The 21,687-nt window shown below is 37.8% G+C and overlaps 1 protein-coding gene across 1 annotated transcript; it reads left to right on the top strand.

The window, feature by feature from the left end:
* Positions 1 to 415: 415 nt before the first annotated feature.
* Tas2r4 (taste 2 receptor member 4) lies at positions 416 to 12,929 on the top strand. Its single transcript, XM_074061730.1, has one exon. It carries the CDS (start codon positions 10,626 to 10,628, stop codon positions 11,517 to 11,519), a length of 894 nt encoding a protein of 297 aa, XP_073917831.1. The 5' UTR covers positions 416 to 10,625; the 3' UTR covers positions 11,520 to 12,929.
* Positions 12,930 to 21,687: the final 8,758 nt, after the last annotated feature.

The raw sequence follows: 21,687 nt of genomic DNA, 5'->3' as shown, positions 1-21,687 counted from the left end.
TGTTTTATCACATGCAATATATGCAGTTTGCCATTTAATCAATTTTATTTAAATAATAGATAGGCATTGATTTACTTCCTGTTATTGAGCAATTTTGACGATTTTGTGGGGGATATTGTTTAATATGAAGAATTTTTAAATTTTATGAACACATTTGATTGAGGCAGGTGGCATTTCTGAATATGGACCTTTAGCACAAAAAGTGTCTCTCGAGTGTAGTATCATGAATATGGGCCTGAAAGCCACACAGCCCGTGTTCAACTCCTGGTTCTAGCCCTTATGAACTAAGTGACCATGGAGAAGTTGCTTACCCTCTTTCTATTCTGCTTTCCTCATTTGTAAAATGGAAATAGTAATAGGTTATTAGAAGGAATGTATGAGTAGACACATGACTAGTCCTTAGAGTCCTGCATGAAGTAAGCAATATGGATAATCATATTACTTGGTATTTAGTCATATATAACCAGAAGTTAATTTTAGGATTGTTCTAGGGTTTATACATTCATTTCTTAAATTACAGGGATAAAATATTTTTTGTTCTGCATAGTTGGCTTGTAAATTGACACTTGCCTCCTGAAGCTGCTTGGAAAATTCCTAACTCTGACCCACCCTAAAGTTCTCTTTAGAAAACATATCTGCTGAAAATTAAAGAAATGATTTAAGATTCACTAGCCAGGCACTGGTGACTTACGCCTGTAATCCTAGCTACTCAGGAGGCAGCGATCAGGAGGAATGTGTTTTGAAGCCAGCCAAGACAAATGGTTTGCAAGACCCTATCTCAAAAAGACCCAACACAAAAAAGGGCTGGCGGAGTGGCTCAAGTGGTAGAGTGCGCTTGCCTAGCAAGTGAGGCCCTGAGTTCAAGCCGCAGTACCACCAAAAACCAAATTCATTCATATTTCAATAAAATGAAAGAAATTCTAAAATTGGTATTTTCCTACTTCATAATTCTCATATTTTCCATCTCATAATTATGCAATTAAAAATCTGTGCTTATTTTCAACATTGGAGAGTTTCACTGTGGAAATCCATGCTATCTTGATTGATAGACATCTTTGGCCTGTTCCTAAGCTCTTTTACTCAACCTCCCCCACTAATGAACCTCTTTTGAAATTGTTCCTGCTTTTTGTTACTTTGACTACTTCTCTGCTTAGCTCTGACCTTATGGGTTTTTAACATTTACCTGAGCTCTTGATTCTGCCTCATGGCTTAGGTGTTGGGATTTGCCTCCCTTTTAGTCAACTGTAACATCTGACTAGAGGTTTTGGTTAGCTGTTCATTACCTATCTGCTGTTCATTTCACAGGCTCCTGTAGTATAAGTGGAAAGTACAGAATTCTCTGAGTGGGAGTCTGATGTGATAGCCTATTTGGTTACCTGAGAGGGACTCCCTCTTTCAGAGAAGTTTGGAAGTGACTCCTGGAAACCTCAGACTTTGTTATGTGACTTTAGTCATGTGTGGACAGCCATTTATCAAAGTTGGGAGTGGTATTTGGGTTTAGTTGCTAGATGAGTTGATGACGCAAGGAGTCTCACTTATTGCTAGAGGCACAGTGGTGGAAAGTTTGGCTATTTTGGAGAGGATTTGGTCTTCTAAATCCATCAGAGGAATGCCTAATCTGCAAGCTTCTCACATTCTCAGAGAACTGCATGCTTTAGGGCCAGTTTTTAGAAACCTTAGAAAGTGCCATATTTGTCAACCTTTGCTTTTAAGTACTTGACTTCTGTTGTTAACCCCCCTTAGATACTTAAATCTATCTGGACATTGTAGCCCACTCTAATTCCAAGATTTAGGAGGCAGAGGCAGAAGGATTGTGAATACAAGACCAGCCTTGGGGGCTGGGGGTGTGGCTCAAGTGATAGAGCAATTGGCTAACAAGTGCAAGGCCTTTAGTTCAAACCCCTGCATCACCACCACCACCAAAAAAAAAAAAAAGACCAGCCTAGTTGAGTTCCATGCCAGCCTGGGTTACACAGTGAGACCCTGTCTCAAAAAAACAAAACAAACAAACAACTCAACCAAAACCCCAACAACAACAAAGAAAACCTAGTTGCTTCATGCCAAGGAATAGGACCAGATATCTTGTTATGACAGTTACTTGTTAGACTTGATTCCCAAGGCCCGTGTCCCTCTCTACACATCTGTTCTCTGGTATATTGCTGTGGTTTAACATAAGTCAACAGCAATTTATGACAGTAGCTGATGACATCTTCCAATTTTCCATCAGGATCCTGCCACAGGTGGTCTTTGTCTTTATCTTCCTTTTGTGGCAGCCATGAAATTTTGCTGTTCAGATATTTGCTGATGGCTTCAGCTGCTGAGATTCATCACAGCAAGGCCACACTTCCTGCAGACTTCTCCCAGCCAGTAATAGAGCACTGAGCAGTACTAAGGCAAGACCATTCTTTTGAGACATGAGATTTCTCCAACAGACAGTTTTGGCCCCTGGATTATCATCAACTTGGTTGAAGCTTTGCTGAAACTGTGCTGTGGTTTCATAGAGTTTGACTCTCCCTATTTAATTCTTCCTTTCACTCCCTCTTTTACTGTTGTAATATGTACATTGCTTTTAGAATACTCATCTTGTCTGACTCCCACATAAAATCCCTTGCATGTCTAGTCTCATTTCATCCTGTTACTGGAAGACCTGAATTAACACCCTATACAAATAAGATGTTTATTAAAGTGTTAGTGCAGATGATACAGCTAGCTACTAAAAGATTGTGTGTGTGTGTGTTTTCTAAGCCCACTGAATTCTGGAAATCATCCCAGATTCATACTCCTATAAGTTCAATAAGCATTTGGTCACAAACCAGATGTTTGGCTGTACTTTAAAAACATTTCTTTGGTGTGGTGGTACTTGTTTGTAATCTGACATTTGAGAGGTTAAAGTCCCCTAAACATAGGGGTTAGTTAGGCAGGGCGGTAGGAAACCTGACAGCTGAGAATGATGGCTGGGAAGTTGATTTAAAAAAAAAAATCACATCCTGGAACACTGATGTTAATAGAATGGCTTATGACATACAGCGGGGTCTTGTTGACCCAAAGACCTTGCAGCCTCCATAGCACTTGGAAAATGAAAAGCCCCTGTCTTACCATCCATGGCCAAAAACTCCCCTGCCTGACATATGGGAAGAGTTAATTATGCATAACTCAGTCTCTAACAGTTAATGACACATAACCCAGTTTTTCAGGAATGAACACCCTTACTTCCACAGACCCTAATAAAAGCTTGAAGTCTTGAGACTCTCAACTCAGTGTCCTTCTTGAGCCCATTCACTCTTTCCCATCTGAGAGTGTACTTTCACTTTATGTTAATAAATCTGCTCCTACTTAAGCCCTTTCTATGTTTCTAATGAAATCAAGAACCTTTTGGCCCGTGACCTGGTAACCTGGATCTGGTAACATCTCTTGTCAAGCCAGTCAGAAGGATCCAGGAGACCCTACCCAGGAGCAGCGAGACTTTATTCTTTGGCTCTGGTAACCTAGTCTCCCTATCTCTGGTCTGCTTGCTGCTTATCTCTTCCATATCTCCCCGGGATTGAAACCAAATTGCTGCACACTTTGGGTACAGGTTGAGCACTTAAATGTCACTAGGATGCTAGCTGCTAATGACTCTCATGACAGGATAAGTGGGTCATGGAAGGAGAATAGCATTAGACCTTCCCACCCACTATGAATCAATCTCCATGCAACAATGTGGGACATTGAATATCATTCACATCATACAATCCCTGAGGCTTGTTCCCTTTAGTCTTTTGTGTTTTTCCTTTTGTTTTCAATCTTATCTGTTTCTTAGCTTTTTAAACTCTTCTATGACTATCAATCTACCTTGCCTTGCATTGGCTAGTTTGTCTCACACCTGTTTTGCTACCCTGTTTCCATAGTGTGTATGGGGGGGTTAGGAAACGTGATTATTTTTGCCATGCAGTAGTCGGACATTTCCCTGCAGGGTAATCCCTGATTTGTGCTGGATGTTTGAATGTTTTAATCCAACCATCATATTTACTGTTAGAAAATCCAGGGAACAATGATTTCCTCTCATAGGCTTGTATATTCCATGATCTCTTACCATAGTATACAAAAATGTGGCAACACCCCAGTTAGCTTGATTTGACTGACTAAACATTTGGAGGCCCAGGTCTACTGAGAGACCAGAAGCAGAGTTCTCAAGGGTTGAATTCCTTCTCTAATGACAGTAGCATGCTTTTAATTGGCAGAAATGAACCTTCAAAGAGAGGAAAAGGGGGTCTTAGGATAAGACAAAAAACTAGGGGACTTCATCCTAGTTTCTCCAAGGTTGTTGTCTGTCTTGGGCTTTGGAGAAATCCAGGAAAGTTTTGAGGCCCAGGGTGGCTAACTGCCAGGCCAGAATGGACACCTTGGGATGCTGGGGTTAACAGGGTATCTGCTCAGATGAATTTTTCCCTCCTTAGCAACAAAGAGGCTAGGCTAAGGCTTCAGGATGCTAGACCCTATCCATTAGTGTCCCAGGTTCCTCCAGGAGGTTCAGTCCCCTTAACCTAGGTATGCTCCCCACTCTTGTCTGTTAAGACCATAGGAGGTTCTCAGTCAGTACTGACCCATGCTCCTCCAGGTTGCATTCTCAAACATTGGGAATAATTATTTGTAGATTGTCTCAGGAAGAAGCCTCTAATCCATTTCTGTAATGTAGCTTGGCTCCGATATAAATTGGAGGATGGAGAAATCTGGCTTAAAAGTGGGTGCTTAAATTACAATATTATCCTACAACTAGATTTCTTCTGTAAAAAAGCAGGACAAATGGTCTTTAGGTGTCAGAGGTACAGGTGTTTATGGCCCTGACAGGCAAACCTCTTTTATCCTGTCAGTTATATCTAGCATCCCCATCAGCTCCTGAGCCTCCAACCCCTCCTGCCATGGGTATGGTGCTCATGCCGAGTCAGCTGAGGTAGTTCCTTCCAGCTCTGGGATAACCATCCCCCCCTCTACAAGCCCATTTACCCCACCATGCCTAAACCAACCTGTCATTCAATTCCAGTCTCCCTTGCTCACATGCCCCCTCTAACAGGTGGCCATAGCAGCCATTAGAAATACACTAATATTGACCGCACTACCCTAGAAGGGTTAACATTCTGGGGATCCATTTTATTGTATTGTTAGCCCCAGACATAGGAGAAAAGCTCCAGGCTCCTCAATTATTATGTGTAGCCTTCTTGATCTTTAACAATTGAGGTCAAGCAGGGGAGGAAAGACAGGCAATGAGATGAGAGATGAGACCAGAGCCTGGAGAAGAGGCAAACTAAGCTTTGGCTACCCTCCTATGATTGGAGATACGGTGCCTCCAAGTCACACTGAAAGTACTTTTCCAAAGGTCTCAAGTGAAGTGTTTTGTTCTACCTGCAAACAACCTTGACATAGGAACAATGAATGCCCTCAAGGATGAGAGCCACCAAAGACTCCCTGTCCCCAGAGATGGGATTGCCTTCAGCTCTGAAGGGTGCTGGGATCAGACCCAGAAAGGCTACCATTGATCATGTTTGACTGAAGCTACCAAGGGCTCTCTGCAGCCCCCTTCAGACCATCTACATTGGAGGGGAGAAGCGCTGGATAGTTCTGGATGTGTCTGGCAAGCCTACCCAATTCCTTATCAATACAGGGGGCTGTGTTTTTGACTTTACTCTTATCCTGGACCCTTATCTCCAAAACTTTCACTATCTCGGGGGTTGAAGGAAGGACTCATCAGCAAATGTTTACTCTCCTCCTCTCTCCTGTGTCTGATAAGACTAAATAATTATCCATTTATTTGCCCTTTTTATCTTAAGGTGCAATTACAGGGTTAACATAAAAAATCTGAACTCTGTATTTCCTCATCCTTCTGCCTTTCTCTCACTTATTGATAGGTTTGTTGTAAAGGTTATTTGGAAGTTTTGTTGTCTTAGCCAGCCTTAGAAGAAATGTAAAATTCCATTGCTTTTAGTCTCATGTGAGACTAAGGAGGGTGGGGGTGATGTATAAAAAGGCCTTTTAAAAATCCAAGTGGCAGTAAAGACCTGTAAGTCTGTGCGGGCAGGTGGTCTTAATTTGTTTCATTGTCATGAATATAGTTTGGGTTTAAAAACAAGGTAGAAAGGAACTGATAAGAGATAAGATGTAAGAAAGTTATAAGTAACATGACATTTTCTGGATAAGAAAGGATTTTGTATGAAAATAAGATTTTGTCCTAAAGCAAAGTATTGTTCCAAAATGGAAATAGATAAGAGCAAAACCAGAGGTTAAAAGTATGTCACAGAAGGATTGTGGTAGGATCTATGATGAGATGAAATTGATAGGAATCCCTATGCCATGTTGGTAGGTTCATGGAAAGCTCTGAGGCCAGAACAGCAGTTCACCACGGCAAGGAAAGATGAAGAGATGCATGTCACACTTATGCACCCCCCCACATATCATATATTATCACATATAAGCAGATGATCTCATAGTATAGGACCTCCTTCCCCCAAGCTGCTCCTCTGAAAGGAGGGGTGGTCAAAGTTGCCTGCAAATTTGAACATACAGGGTGACCAGAGGCCCCACATTAAACTGTGAATATATTGTCCCTTAATGTGCAAACCACATGGGCTCTGGTGGACACTGGGAAAATACACCCTAATTTATGACAATCCCCCCTCTAAATAACCATAGAGAGCTATAGATGGATACGGAGGTATGACAATGAAATAAAGAAGATCAGGCTTACTTGGGGGTGAATGACTATCCTCCTCAGGAGTATGCTGTTTGTATCTTTCCCCTGCAAGAACACATACTAGAGTGGATGTGCTTCTGGGGCACACCTTGCATACCACAGTCAGAGAATTCCACCTGAGGGTATGAATGGTAAAGGCAGTGACATATGATTGGGTGAAATGGTTGCCAACAAGACTGCCTGACATAGTTACTACTAAGCAGTATAGACATCCAGGGGGATATAAAAAATTACAGCCACTATCAAAAATTGGCTACAAGAAGTAGCCTACACACTAGGCTGACACACTAGTGTCAGGAGGCACTATGCAGACTCACAGGGGAAAATTGCTGCCAGTGGTCGTGCTCGGCGGTGATTCTCTTCTAAGTTCTGCAGTGGCTCTCCATTGCTTTGGGTGAAGTCCAAACTCCTTAACTTACAACATAAAGCCATTTATCAATTGATTCCTATTTTCCTTTTCAGACTTATCTTCCCTTTCCTTACTTCTTCAGAATAACCTGAAGTACTTCTAGTTCCCAGATAAGCCATATTCTTCTTGCTGTTACACTTTTGGATAAGCTGCTCTTTGCCTTGATTTCCATTTCTTACTCATCAACTATATTAATTACTCCTCTTTAGGACCCTCCTCCAGGAAACTTTCTCTGACTCTCTCAAATAAGGATGAGCTTGTGTTCTTTGTGTGTTTTTTTCCAAAATGTTGTATATGCCTCTGATCACATCACTGTACTAATTATGCCCCCAAATCTGTAACTACTGTGGCATAGATTCTTGGTGATCTGTCCTTCTAGTTTCATCTCTTATCACTTTCCATCCTCTCCTTGTATTCCTCATTCTTTTGTTTCTTGAACCTATCACCTTTTGCCACCTCTAAGTCTGTATGTCAAGTTCTCCAATATCCTCCTCCCTCCTACCTTATTCTTTGCTTGGATAACCCCTTTGCATCCTTCTGGACCTAATTCATATGTCTCTTCAAGGAAGTCTTTCTTGAATCCCCAAGACTGGATTAAGTGTCCCTTCCGAACACTCTCATTCTTTGTTTTTCCTTATTGTACTTCTGAAAATATGGATTTCAAATTCTCTGTCTCCCACTATATTGTGTATTCTTTGAAGGGAGAGTGTGTTGCTGATTCTTCCTGTTTCTTTAGCACCTAACAGAGTGCCTGGCTGATAACAATTTTTGAATGAAATAACCAATGAGGGATAGTCTAATGTAGTTGAAAAAATTTAGTCCTAGAAAACCTTCAATTTGGCTGCTGATTGGCTGTGATGGCTGGGCTGATCTTTTCTGATCTTCGTTTTCCTCATTTGTAAATAGGGAGATACACCTCTTTCTTTTAGGACGGTTTTAAATATTGACTGACATTTAAGATGCCTGGTGCACTGCTGGAAATACAATAAGCACTTAAATATTCAAGTGATGTAAGTGTCTTTCTTTCTTCCTCATAAGATCCATGTAGTACTCTCTTTAAAAACATTCATATGTTGTAATTCCAGTTTGTCCATGACTGGCCTCATTCCTCAGAGTTATCATCCGATGAGCTGTCTTTCTTTTGCTTTGACCATTTTCCCTAAAGCTTTCCCTACAGATCTGTTGTGATTGCAGTGTCTATCATTGGCCCAGCATAGGCTCTATTCAGACTTCAAGACTATGTCAGCGTTCTGTGTTATTTAGAAGGATATAATTTAGGGACCCAGTTTACCAGTAGAACAGTGTCAGGTCTTTCTTTTTTGCAGAGTATTGCTCCAGGTCAGTTGTAGGGAGAGGAGATCCACATTATGGGGAGAGTTGAAGCCACACTAAATGAAAACTTTGTGCCCCAAATGAGCCAGTTTTTCCTATAATAATTTCATAGACATGGCTTATAGGGTCTTATCAAGGGAAACACATTAGAGGAGTCACCACACTCAGAGAAGCCCAAAACATGGAGTCTATAAGATACTTACAGTGCAATTCTAGTTCCTTGCAGTCAAGGTGAAATTTGGGTTTTTTTGTTTTGTAAGCAAAAAACATAATTGATGATCTTAACTTATTAGGTTGACAAAGAGAACAGATCTAGAAAGTTTAACTGGAGATGAAAATCTTATGTGAAGAGAGAAAGGGTTTTATTAACATTTTTGCTCTACTAATCCTCTCAGAAATAACTTCTGACCTTGCTCAGCAACCTGATAACATCAGGGTAGTGCTACTGAGAAACCAAGAATCTGGTGTATCACCTTCTGCATTGAGTCTGTTACTACTCAATACTGGGCTGCCCTCTTTTTTGGTACATTTTTCTTATATCTTATTTTTAAATTATATTATTATTATGTAACTCAGGTCCTAGCAAGAACTCTACCACTTGACCTGCACCCCCGGTCCTTTGCTTTTAGTTTGTTTTCAGATAGGGACCCTCATTTTTTGCCTGGGTTGGCCTCAGACCACAATCCTTCTACCTCTGCCTCCTGAGTAGCTGTGAATACAGGAATGAACCACCACACCCAGCCCTTGTATCTTAATCTATATTATTTATCCAAATATTATAAATAAATGTGTCATTTAAATGTCATTTTAGTATTTCAGCTTAATTATTTAAAGCAGTGATGTATGCTATGGATAATTCAGTGGCAATATGTAGTATAATTTTTCCTTTAAGAATGGCCCTGCTTGTTCACTCTGTTTCCTCATTAACTGATCTAGGGATGCCTCTATGGGTACCCACTAGTTTTGTTTAAAAAGCTTCTATATGTACCAGGTTCCAGCTCAGGGAATTTCCTCCAGACTTGCCTTCCTGTCATCTGTTTTAAGGGACCATTTCATGACCTCTTTATCCTTATTTATTCCTATTAGCATTTAATGATAGGACTTTGCATTTCATCTTGATGCTGATTTGGTAACATGTATTTGCCAGCATCCTGGATTTCTCTACTCAGCTACTAGAATAGATAAGAGATGCATACTCTTGTATTCATTGCATGTTTTCCATAATATCATTTGTCAGGTATATTGTACCCTTTACTGTCTGAGTAATGACAAAGAAATCAGGCAATGAGATGATAGTTGTTTGGCCTACAAAACTGTGACTAAAGCATTACTGTGTATTTTGTAGTAGAGAATTCTGATTGATAGTTATATGACGTTGGGGATACAGCCATATAAGATCTAAGCATAGATCCAGATTTATAAGGAAAATACAGGAAAAGTCTGAGTTTTTTTTTGTAGGCAAAAATCAGAAAACACAAATTTACATATGTAGTTAATGAGGGAATGCAAAGTATTTTGAAAGAATGGGATTGAGAAAGACTGTCTAGAGGATGGGTCAGGTCCTTGAAACTGGTAGATTAGATACAGTAAATCACTGTTGGTGCTAAGGGACCAAGAAGTGGCATTGTCACTACCAGAATGACAACTGGAGAAAATGGCTGCAGCATCAACAGATTATAGGGGAGAGAGAAGTTGAGTTCTCCGGTAATCCGTGAATATGAGGATGGAAGGCAGGTGGGTAAGAGTGAAGCATGAAGGTTCCCACCATGTTCTGTGGTTTCTATAAAGAAAAACTTATACTGTGAAACAGTGACAGAAACAATGCTAGACACTCTGATTTGGATTTGAAATTGCTGGGACCTGATGTGACTCCCTCTAGCCCTACTGTTTAACAGGGATAGACTTCCAGGTTCACAGAGACTTGTTTTTAATTAGACATTTCTAAGGAAAAAAAGATAGGAATGAAGAAATAGTAATGTAATCCTTGGAAGATTTGCATTTCAGTAAAAGCAGTTGGCTCTTGGTCCACAAATGGCTCATTTGCCATGCTGGGAAAAATTAAAAAGGAGACGTCCTTCTGAATGTGGTGCCCATTTACACATTTGAATATATCTTCTGCCTCCACCATCAGCATCACAACTGCTGAATCTTCAAGCAAAGATGCTTCCAGCACTGTATTTATCTGTTTGTATTGTCTCAGTTATTTTAAATTTTGTAGGAATAATTGTGAATCTATTTATTGCAGTGGTCATTTATAAAACTTGGGTCAAAAAACATAGAATCTCCTCTTCTGATAGAATCCTGTTCACCTTGGGCATCACCAGATTTCTTATGCTGGCATTGTTTCTACTGAACACTTTTTACTTCTCTTCAAATGCTCAAAGGTCAGTCTGCTTTTCCACATTTTTACTTTTGTGTTGGAGGTTTTTGGATTCTAGCAGTCTCTGGTTGGTGACCTTGCTTAACAGTTTGTACTGTGTGAAGATTACTAACTTCCAATACTCAGTGTTTTTTCTGCTGAAGCGGAACATCTCCACAAAGGTCACCAGACTGCTGCTAGCCTGTCTGCTGATTTCTGCCTTCTCTACTCTCATGTATCATGTGCTCAGACAGATATCACGTTTTCCTGAATTTGTGGCTGGGAGAAATGACACATTATTTGACCTTAATGAGGGCATCTTGACTTTGGCAGTCTCTTTGTTCTTGAGCTCATTACTCCAGTTTATGCTTAATGTGACTTTTGCCTCCTTGCTAATACATTCCTTGAGGAGACATATACAGAGGATGCAGAGAAACTCCACTGGCTTTTGGAATCCCCAGACTGAAGCTCATGTAGGTGCTATGAAGCTGATGATCTACTTCCTCATCTTGTACATTCCATATTCGACAGCTACCCTGCTCCACCTTCCTTCTTATATAAGCATGGATTTGAGTACCAGAGCCATTTGTTTGATTATTTCTACTGTTTATCCTCCAGGACATTCTATTCTCATCATTCTCACACATCCTAAATTGAAAACGACAGCAAAAAAGATTATTTGTTTCAACAAATAGTGGAGTTTCAGTACTAAACATTGGCTGGATCACCTTATGGTTTGAGAGCAAGATTTTCTCTGATATAAATTTTCCCAATGACCTGAAGAATTTATTTTGTGACCCCTTATCTGACATCCTGGATCTTTGAGCCCTTGTATTTCAGTTAATTCTGAATGTTTTTGGCTAATAGTTTTAAAATATACACATTCTCTCTGTAATTTGTTTGGGACGTTACTTCAGTAATTTGTATGCTATTGTATGCCTGCCTAATGGAAATCATCAGTCACATTAGACTGAAATATAATGAGAGTTTCCCCCAAATAAAAATTAAGGAACACAGTGTTGTGTACATGATTAGCTTTTTTTGTTTTTGGTTCAACTAAAGAGACCTGAGTAAAGGATAAGCAGTAGGTAAGTGGTCACTGACAGTTGGTAGACTGGTTTAAAGCATGAAACGGATATGAAAAGAAAAAGAAAAAAAAAGTTTTCAGACAAAAAAGAAAGGAAAGAGTAAGGTTTGAAATAGGCATATACTGTAAGACAAGACAGACAAAGGTTGCAAACCCTTGCTGGGTGATAGTAACTGAGATATTACTAATCAAGAAACCCTAACACTAAATTTCTAGGCTTGATTTGGAAAAGAGGAAAATATTAGAAGTGATGGGTGGAAAGAAATGATTTGTCTTAAAGAAGGCAAACCGAGAAAGCTAACCTAAAGAATAAACAAGTTCTAAAAGTGAAATCAACACCATTTGAGTGTGCATTTACAAGATACTTCACCTCACTGTATGATGTGGAATTCTGTAAAAAGCCAAGAGGAGTCATTGTACTGGTAGTGGGAGTGTTTGATTTGGGATTTATTTCATTGGTTTCTGCATCTGTGCACACACATTTCTCCAAGAGAATGCTGTTTTTGGGTCTGGAATAACATGTCCAGGGCTCCAGAGGAACATGAGTCTGAAAATGGGATGTTGATAAGTTTTGAAATAAGAATTGAGAATTAATTATACATATATAGTTAAAATAAACTGCTTAAGTAATATTTATAAAATGCTTTTGTAACATTTATACCTCTCTAAATAAAATAAATACTCAAATTGTACAAATTATCTGACTGTCCTATTCTGGCCACCAGACTTCTTTATTTTTTAATGTTTTTATTAGTATATAATAGTTGTACAGGGAATTTCATTGTGACATTTCCATTTATGCTTACAATGTTCCCATTTGGTTTATTCTCTCCATTATTCTCCCTCTTAAAACTACATTGACAGGTTTCAATGTTCCATATTTGTACATGTGTAAAGAATGGCATCAACCATATTTACCCTCATTTACCTTTTTCATTTATTCTCTCCCTCCCACTACTATCCTTCCATTAATATTGACCTGTTTTATATTCCTGTCCTTCATTGTTTAAGTGTCTGTTCATTGTTCAGTAGGGTTTTGTCTTGGTATTTTACCTGTAAATATATTATACTTTAGTCAGTCTAACCCTCTCTGTTACTCTTCTTTATCCTTTTTCTCCTACTCTGTATTGTTTAACAGTTTTCAGTGCATTTTGTTGTGTCTTGTTCCTATACCATGTGATGTATTTTTATAGTATTCACTCTTTATCATTCTCTTTTTCTTTCCTTCTTCCTCTAGTCTCCTCTAACAGTTCCACTATTGGAAACATGTTCTCTCTATCTCTCTCCCTCTGTGTGTGTGTGTGTGTGTGTGTATTTCACATATATATATATGTGATAATATTTGTATTTAGATCTATTTTCCACATAAGAGAGAAAACATGCAACCTTTGCCTTTCTGAACCTGGTTTACTTCACTTAACTTGATGTTCTCCAGTTCTATAATTTACCTGCAAATTCCATTCTTCTTTTGGACACCAGAATCTTGACTGCAGTATTCAGTTAAATGTTACCCAACCAATAGTTTATAGTTGGAAACATGGAGGTTTTCATAATTTTTAGAATCTTAAGATTAATATATAAAACAATTTTTGAGTGTGATTAATGTACACTATGTCATAAGTACTCTAAATCAGTGGCAGAGCTTTTCCTGAGTCTGCTAATATCTGTTCTTTCTCCTCTCTTTCATAATAATCAAATTGTAAGTTGTCCAGAATTTTGGAGGCTAATTATATTTTACAGCTTCTTTGTATAAGTAGATGCTGTGATCAAATTCTACCAATAGAGTGTGACCAGAAGTGATGCGTGTAATTTCTAGGTGTGCATCTACAACAGTCATGCTCTCCTCCCTTTTTCCTCCTTCTTCTTTCCTCCCACCTTCTTCTTGCCCATGGACTGGAATGCTGCTGTAAGGATTTCCCATCTTAGACCATGCAGCTGAGGTGAACACTTGGGGATGGTGGAGGTATTATCCATCCTACAATTGGATGCATGGTTCCTAATGTGGTTGAGTTGCTATACCAGTTCTGAACTACTTATGCCTGAACTCCAGGACGGATCATGAGCAATAAACTATCTCCATTCATTCAGGAACTGTGTTTTAGTCTCTGTTACTGTAATCAAATAACTTATGCTTTAATATAGACTGAATGATAGCATATCTTTGTGATGAAATATCATGTAATTATTTGCAATATTATATTCAAAGAACATTTTATAGAAGTAAAATTTATAAATAAAATAAAATGACATTTTTTTGGTAAAAGTATGCTTTTTTATAAAAATATGTACATCTGAATAAAAATCTAAAAGGAAATTCATAAGGGTGCAAATGGACAATATTTTTATGTTGGAAGTTCTGAGTAATTTTTTTATAGTTTACAATTTCTATGATGGATATGCATTTATTTTGTAATCAGAAAACCACATTCAAATATGTATATCCATCCATCTATCCATCCATCCATCAATCCATCCATCTCTCCAAAGAACAGAGAGGAGATTCTGATGTCAACATTCAGTTTCTCCTTATTAAGAAAGATAAATGAATAGTCTTTCTTCTATTATGTCTGGATTCTTTTCCTACACAATACTGACAAAGATATGTTTTTGTTAGACTACATCGTCTTCAATTTTTCCCTCATCTGAGTTGGATGTGCTGTTTTTGTATTAGAACTGTTTTTGCTACTTGAAGAAAGCCTTGAGACAACTTGCTTAGGCACTTGCCCAAAGTCCTCCCTGGGCACAGGGCTTTTTTTTTTTTTTTTTGAGGAGGGGGACTGTTTATTTTTGCTTTCTTGCAGCCCTTGGTATTGAACCCAGGACCTTGTGCATGATAGGAAAGTGCTGTACCACTGGGCTATATCCCCACCCCTGTGGGTACAGTTTTTAGCAATGCTGTAGGTTTGGAATTTTTCTGGCTTCAATATATTCTGTAAAATGCCTGCCACTAAGGACTTACTAACCATGAGTTAAAACTTCTTGGTTTATTTTTTTAAGACATGATAATTTATAGGCTCTCTAATTTAAATACTCTTCTGTTGTCCACCCATTGCCAGAAAAGGAGAAGTGTTAAAGTATTGGTTAAGAAGAGTATATTTTCTGATGTAGGTGCCAGGTCAGTGTCAGAATATTGTCATGAAACATCTACTATGGCACCTGTAACTCAGGGATCTGCCACTTAGCTTTTAAGTATTACAAGCTCAATGTTGTATAAGCTATATAATTGGCTCATCACAAAATCTTTGGTAATATAGGTATTGTGCTTATTGTATAGTTGAGAAAACAGAGGCACAAGACATTCAGTAAGTGGTTTGTAATAGAACTAGAAGATTGTTAATCCAGGGCTCCAGTTTGTCTTCTGACTCTAAAATCCAATTTGTTTCTCACTCTATCTCAAGGTAGATAAAAAGATACAGGTACAGAATGGAATCATGTCCAATTATTCAGCTTTATTTTATAAGATAAGAAGAAAATATTCAAAATGATGTCTAAAGTAGCATATGTTCAGCCTGAAGACCCAGCCAGGGCTGTCAATGTAATGTAAGTTGGGGATGAGAATATGAGAATCTTGTGGTGCTTAGTTTCCTTAGATGAGATGGATGTCATGGTGTCATGGAGACTCTGGGATTTTAGGTCCTGGGATTTACATGAGACTTTTTAATGGAAAAGTGGTAATATTAAAGAAGAAACTTTTAAAATTTGTTTTGAACATTGCTACTTGGAAATGAGTAGGCCAATGCAAAGATTATGGTAAAGTAGGATAGATTCCTGTAAAAACTAAATGGAAATTCTTAAACATTTCAAGAATTTTGAAAGTTTATATTGCTTAAGTTTCACTCAATCATGTGTGACTTTGGGCTTCCCTATTGAGTCATTTTCAGTTGTTTTTCAAAAAGAAAGTATTACTGGGAAAGAGAGATGTTATTATTATTATTATTTTGCTATTACTGGGGTTTGAACTCAGATTCTTGCATTTTCTAGGCAGGTGCTCTATCATTTGTGCCACTCTGCCAGCCTGAGATTAATCTGTTAAAGCATGAATTGAAGGTAACTTAAGATAGCTTTGAATGCCAATCTCCATGTGAAATTCAAGGTTAAGACATTTAAAATAACTTTTAATAATGTCCTTGTTTTGGTTTGGATTTGAAATGTGCCCCAAAGGCCATGTGTTGAATGCTTTAGTCCCCAGTTCAGCAATGTTCAGAAGTGAGATCTTCAGGAAGTGATTAGATCATGAGGCCTTGTCCTCATTAATGGATTAATTCATTGATGGGTTCATAATTTGCTGGACTTAATAGAAAGAGTGATGGAAATTTAGGAGGTGGGACCTACTTGAAGGGAGTGGTCCTTGGGGGTTGTATTTTGTCCTTGGTCCCTTCTTCTTTTGCTTTCTCTGCTTCTTGGCCACCATGAGCTGAGCATCATCACAATGCCCACAGGCCCAGAAACAATGGAGTGAAGTAACTATGGACTGAAACCATAAGCAAAAATAGTCTTTCCTCTGTATCACGAATTTTGTCACAGGGCAGAAAGCTGACTAACAGTCTACGGCCATATCACTCTGAACTCGCCAGATCTCATCTGATCTCGGAAGCTAAGCCTGGTTAGTATTTGGATGGGAGAAAGCTGACTAACAGTCTTTTTTTTTTTTCAATTCAAAGCTGGAAATGTATCCCCTAGTCTAGCCCAAAGTCTAGTTTGCAAAGAGGACTGAGTTGCTTAGAAGCATGGCAGAGGCCATTGGGAGGTCTTTTCAGATTTGTTTGCCTTGTCTCCCATTCCTTCTGGGTGTGGAAGTAGAAAGTAGAAATGGAGTTTGACAGACTCTCTAGAGAATTGTATATTGTGGTCCAAGGAAAAGCATAGTTATAACCCCTCTCCCTCATAAAGAGAAAGCTCATGGCCAGTTTTATCTCATGAAGAATAAGAAACTGTAAATGCCTGAGAATTTGCCTGGCATGAAAATGAACAATGATGTGAGCTGGCTTAATGAGGCTGAGAAAGGGAAAAAGAAGAGGAGCTGATGGGGGGAATGGACAATATCAGGAGGAGGGGCACAATCTGTAACTGTCCCTCTCCATACCTGTATAGGGGAGGTATGAGGTCTATATCACCTCAGAATAACTTGATTTTTCTGTGGATTATGGCTGCAAAGTTGCATAGGGGCTGGGAAAAGGGGGTAACTCTAACTCTGCCATAGGTTAGTAAGAAGGACAGAGGGGCCCTGGGCAAATGACTGGGTGTATATACAAATTTTTTTGTAAATGAGGTATCTAAACAGAGGGACATACCTTTGTTTGACAATATTTCTGACTTAAATACAGAAAAATTATTGTCACCATTTTGCTGCTTTCATAGTTGGGACAAGGACTCTGGTTACAATGTCAAGAGTTCAGCATATTGAAGTTACTCAGAAAGATCACTCCTCTCACCTACCCTTCCACATCTTTTTTATTAGCATATATTAGTTGTACAAGTGACTAGGCTTCATTATGACATTTTCATACATGTAGGTAATGTGCTTTGATCATATTCAGCTCCCATTACCATCTCATTTTTCTTCCTTCCTCTTGATTGTTCCTTTCCTCTTTCCAAGTAGTATCTCTTCTACTTTCATGTCTTTTTTAAATCTACATTTTTTATGAGAGAAAAATGCTGTATTTGTTTTTCGAAGTCTGTCTTATTTCACTTACCATGACAATCTCCAGTTCTATCTATTTTCCTGAGAGTGACATTATTTTGTTCTTTATGTCTTAATAATTCTCCAGTGTGTGTGTATGTGTGTATGTGTCTGTATATCTCACATTTTCTTTATCTAGTTATCTGTTGATATAAAGTTAGGCTGATTCTATAACTTTGCTATTATGAATAGTGCCACAACCATGTTGACATTGATTCTTTCAGGTATATACCCAGGAGTGTAGAGCTCTATCATATGGTAGTTTTGTTTTTAATCTTCTGAGGAACCTCTATGCTGACTTCCATAGTGGCTGCACCCATTTACATTCCCACCAAATGTGTATCAGGATTGTCCCCCACATCCTTGCCAGCATTTGTTGTTTTATGTTTTCCTGATGATAGCTATTCCGACTGGGGTGAGATGATATGTCAGGGTAGCTTTGATTTGAATTTCCCTAATGGCTAAAGATGTTGAAAATTTTTCTTATATTTATTGAATATTTGTATTTCTCTGTTCAGTTCATTGGTCAGTGTTCTTTTGTTGTTTCATTTTTTGAGTTCTTTATATATTAATCCCCTGGTGGATGTATACCTGTCAAAGATTTTCCCATTCTTTTTTTCAGTACTGGCATTTAAACTCAGGGCCTTGTGCTTTAGTTATTTTTCAGATAGGGTTTTGTGTTTTTGCCTAGGACCAGCTTCAAACCAAGATTTTCCTACTATGCCTCCCTTGTAGCTGGGATTGCAGGTAGGCCTCCATGCCCAGCTCATTTATTGAGATGGGGTTTCAATAACTTTTTACTCAGGCTGGCCTCATGCTGCAATTCTTTCAATTTTTGCCTTCCAAGTAGCTGGGAGTACAGGTGTGAGCCATTGTACCTGGTGATTTTCTCCCATTCTGTTTAAGGACAGCACACTCTCTGATTGTACCAATAGAGCTCCTTTTCTCCCATTCTGTAGGTGGTCTCTTCACACTGGCAGTTGTTTCCTTTGTTGTGCATTAGCTTTTTAGTTTGATACAATCCCAGTTGTCAATTCTTGATGATATTTCCTTAGTTATTGCAGTTCTTTTGGAAAGTCACTGCCTATGGCTATATCTTGAAGTATTTAACTTATGTTTTCCTCTAGTTGTTTCAAAGTATAAGGCCTTACATTAAGGTCTTTGATCCATTTTGAATTGATTTTTATTCAGGGTAAGAGACAGTGATCTAGTTTCAGCCTTCTACATGTGGATATTCACTTTCCCCAGCAACATTTAAGAAGCCATCTTTTCTCAACTGTATATTTTTCATACTGTTGTTGAGAGTTAGCTGCATGTGTTTATTTCTGGGTCCTCTATTTCATTCCATTGGTATATGTGTCTGTTTTTGTGCTAGGACTATGCTGTTTTTTGTTACTATGACTCTATAGTATAATTCAAAACTGGATATGTGATATCTCCAGAATTGCTCTTTTTGGTCAGAATTGATTTGGCTATTTGGTGTTTTTTGTGTTTCCATATGGATTTTATGATTGCCTTTTTAATTCTGTGAAGAATGCCATTGGAACTTTGAGGACTGCATTGAATCTCTAGATAACTTTCAGTAATTTGATTATTTTCAAAATATTAATTCTGCCAATCCATGACACGAGGGTTTTTTTTTCCATCTTCTTGTGTCTTCTTTGATTTCCTACTTCAGTGTTTTATAATTTTCATTATAAAGGTATTTCACCTCCTTGGCTAGGTTTATTCTTATTTATTTTAGTATATTTTTTGAGGCTAGTGTGAATGAGATTATTTGCCTGATTTCTCTTTCAGAAAGTTCATAATTAGTGGATAGAAAATCTTATTTTATATCATGCTATTTTGTTGAAAGTGTTTATCAGATATAAGAATTTTTTCATGGAATTTTTAGGGTGTTTAAAGTATAGGAACATAACATCTGCAAATAGGAATAATTTGACTTCTTCCTCTTCTATATGTATCCCTTTTATTTCTTTCATGTTTTATTCTGGTTAAGAATTCAAGTACTATAGTGAGTAAGAGTAGTGTGAGAGAACACTTTTTGTTCCTGATTTTAGAAAGAATGATTTCAGTTTTCCTCCAATCAGTATAATGTTGGCTATAGGTTTGTTGTATGTAGCCTTTACTGTGTTGAGGTATGTTCCAGCTATTCCTAGTTTCTTCAGTACTTTTATCAGAAAGGGATATTGAATTTTTGCCAAAGGCTTTTCCTGCAACTATTGAGATAATTTTGTTTTTTGTTCTTGATTCTATTTATGTGTCATATTTCATTTATTGGTATATGTTGAACCATTCTTGTATCCCTGAAGTGCAATCAACTTGATCATGGTATATGATCTTTTTAATGTTATTTTTTTCAAATTCAGTTTGCAAATATTTTATTGGGAATTTTTGTGTTTATCAGGGAAATTGGTCCACAATTTCATTGTTGTTGTTGTGTCCTTATATGGTTTTGGCATCAGGATAATAGTAGTTTCACAGCACGAGTATGGAAATGTTCCTTCTCTTTTATAGCATAAGTTGAGGAGCATTGATGTAAGTTCTCTAAAGGTCTGGTAGAATTCAGCAGTGAATATGTCTAGTCTTGGGTTTTTTCTTTGTTGGGAGATTTTTTATTGCTGCTTCAGTCTCATTACTTAATGTATATTTGTTTAAGTTGTTCAAATCCTCTTGGTTCAATTTTGATAGATCATATATGTCTAGAAATGTACCTATTTATTCTAGATTTTAAAACCTATTGGCTGTAAATTTTCAAAAATATTCCATAATGATCCTCTGGATTTCTTTGGTATCTGTTTCAACACCCCCTTTTTAATCTTTAATTTAATTTTATTAGTTTATGACTTTTGATGAATACTTGTATTATCATTATATTTTCCATGTCTTTAGTCTGATTTTCATTTCCCTCATCTATACCATAGATTTATAGGTTTGGACTCTTACTCATGTCCCAGAGGTCTTGAATTTTGTGGTTATAATTACTTATTTTTTCTTCATTACTGTATTGAGACATCCTCAGTCTTGTCTCCAGTTTCTTATATTATTTCTTCCACCTGATCTAGTCTATTGGCAATGTGGTGATGTGTTGAAAGTTTTTTTTCTTTGAGTACTGGGAGCTTTTGCTGGCTCTAATTGCTTTGTAGCTTATGGGCATTTTTTTGGTTATTGTTCAGAATCTCTCTTTGCTGAATTTCTCATGCAAGTTTCTGAATTTCTCTTCCATGTCTTGAATTGATTTCTTCATTCATCTGTTTGAACAATCTTTGAGGTCATTGACCATTTCTAAAACTATACTTAAATTATTTGTCTGATTTTCAACCATTTTATTTTATTTTTTAATTGTGCTGGGGGTACATTGTGGTATGTTCAAAAGTTCTTACAACATATCAAATATATCATACTTGAATTCAACCCCTCTGTCATTCTCCTTTATCCCCTTCTCCACACTCCTGAAATAGTTTCAACAGTTTTTAATATCTTTGAATTAGTTATTTATTGAAGAGTTCTGAACTTTGGAGGAGCCATGTTGCTTTGCTTTTTCATATTTCTTGAGTGTCTATATTGTCATCTACACATGTGTTCAGATGGATAGGTCTTCCAATTTTATACGGGGTTTTTTAGTGAGCAGCCTTCCCTTGGGTTCAATCACCAGTTCAGCTCAGACAGGATAAAATGAACTACTATAACAGCAGGGTGCATGGTTCAAGTGGTAGAATGCCCGACTAGCAAGCATGAGGCCCTGACTTCAAACATCAGTATCACTAAAAAAAAAAGGAAATAAACTGTGAAGTTAAAAACTGAGTTGGGGGCATGGCTTAAGTGATACAGTGTCAGCCTACCAAGCACAAGGCCCTGAGTTCAAACCCCAGTACTGCAAATAAATTAAGGTAATAATAATAATGACAATAGTAATAATAATAGTAATAATGATGATGATAGAATGAAATAAAGGAGGACAGGGAAAAGGGGTAAAGAAAGAAGAAACAGGTTAAATAAAAGTAAAAAATAAAACAAGAAAGGAATGTGAAGTAGAGAAAGAAAAAGGAGCAAGAGAAAAATGTTTCAGTTACAATATAAAGAAAAATATGTAAAT

This window comes from Castor canadensis, chromosome 2 (assembly GCF_047511655.1).
Source record: "Castor canadensis chromosome 2, mCasCan1.hap1v2, whole genome shotgun sequence".
Taxonomy (NCBI): Eukaryota; Metazoa; Chordata; class Mammalia; order Rodentia; family Castoridae; genus Castor; species Castor canadensis.
The sequence above is the reverse complement of the archived record's forward strand: the minus strand, read 5'-3'. Positions and strand labels throughout refer to the sequence as shown.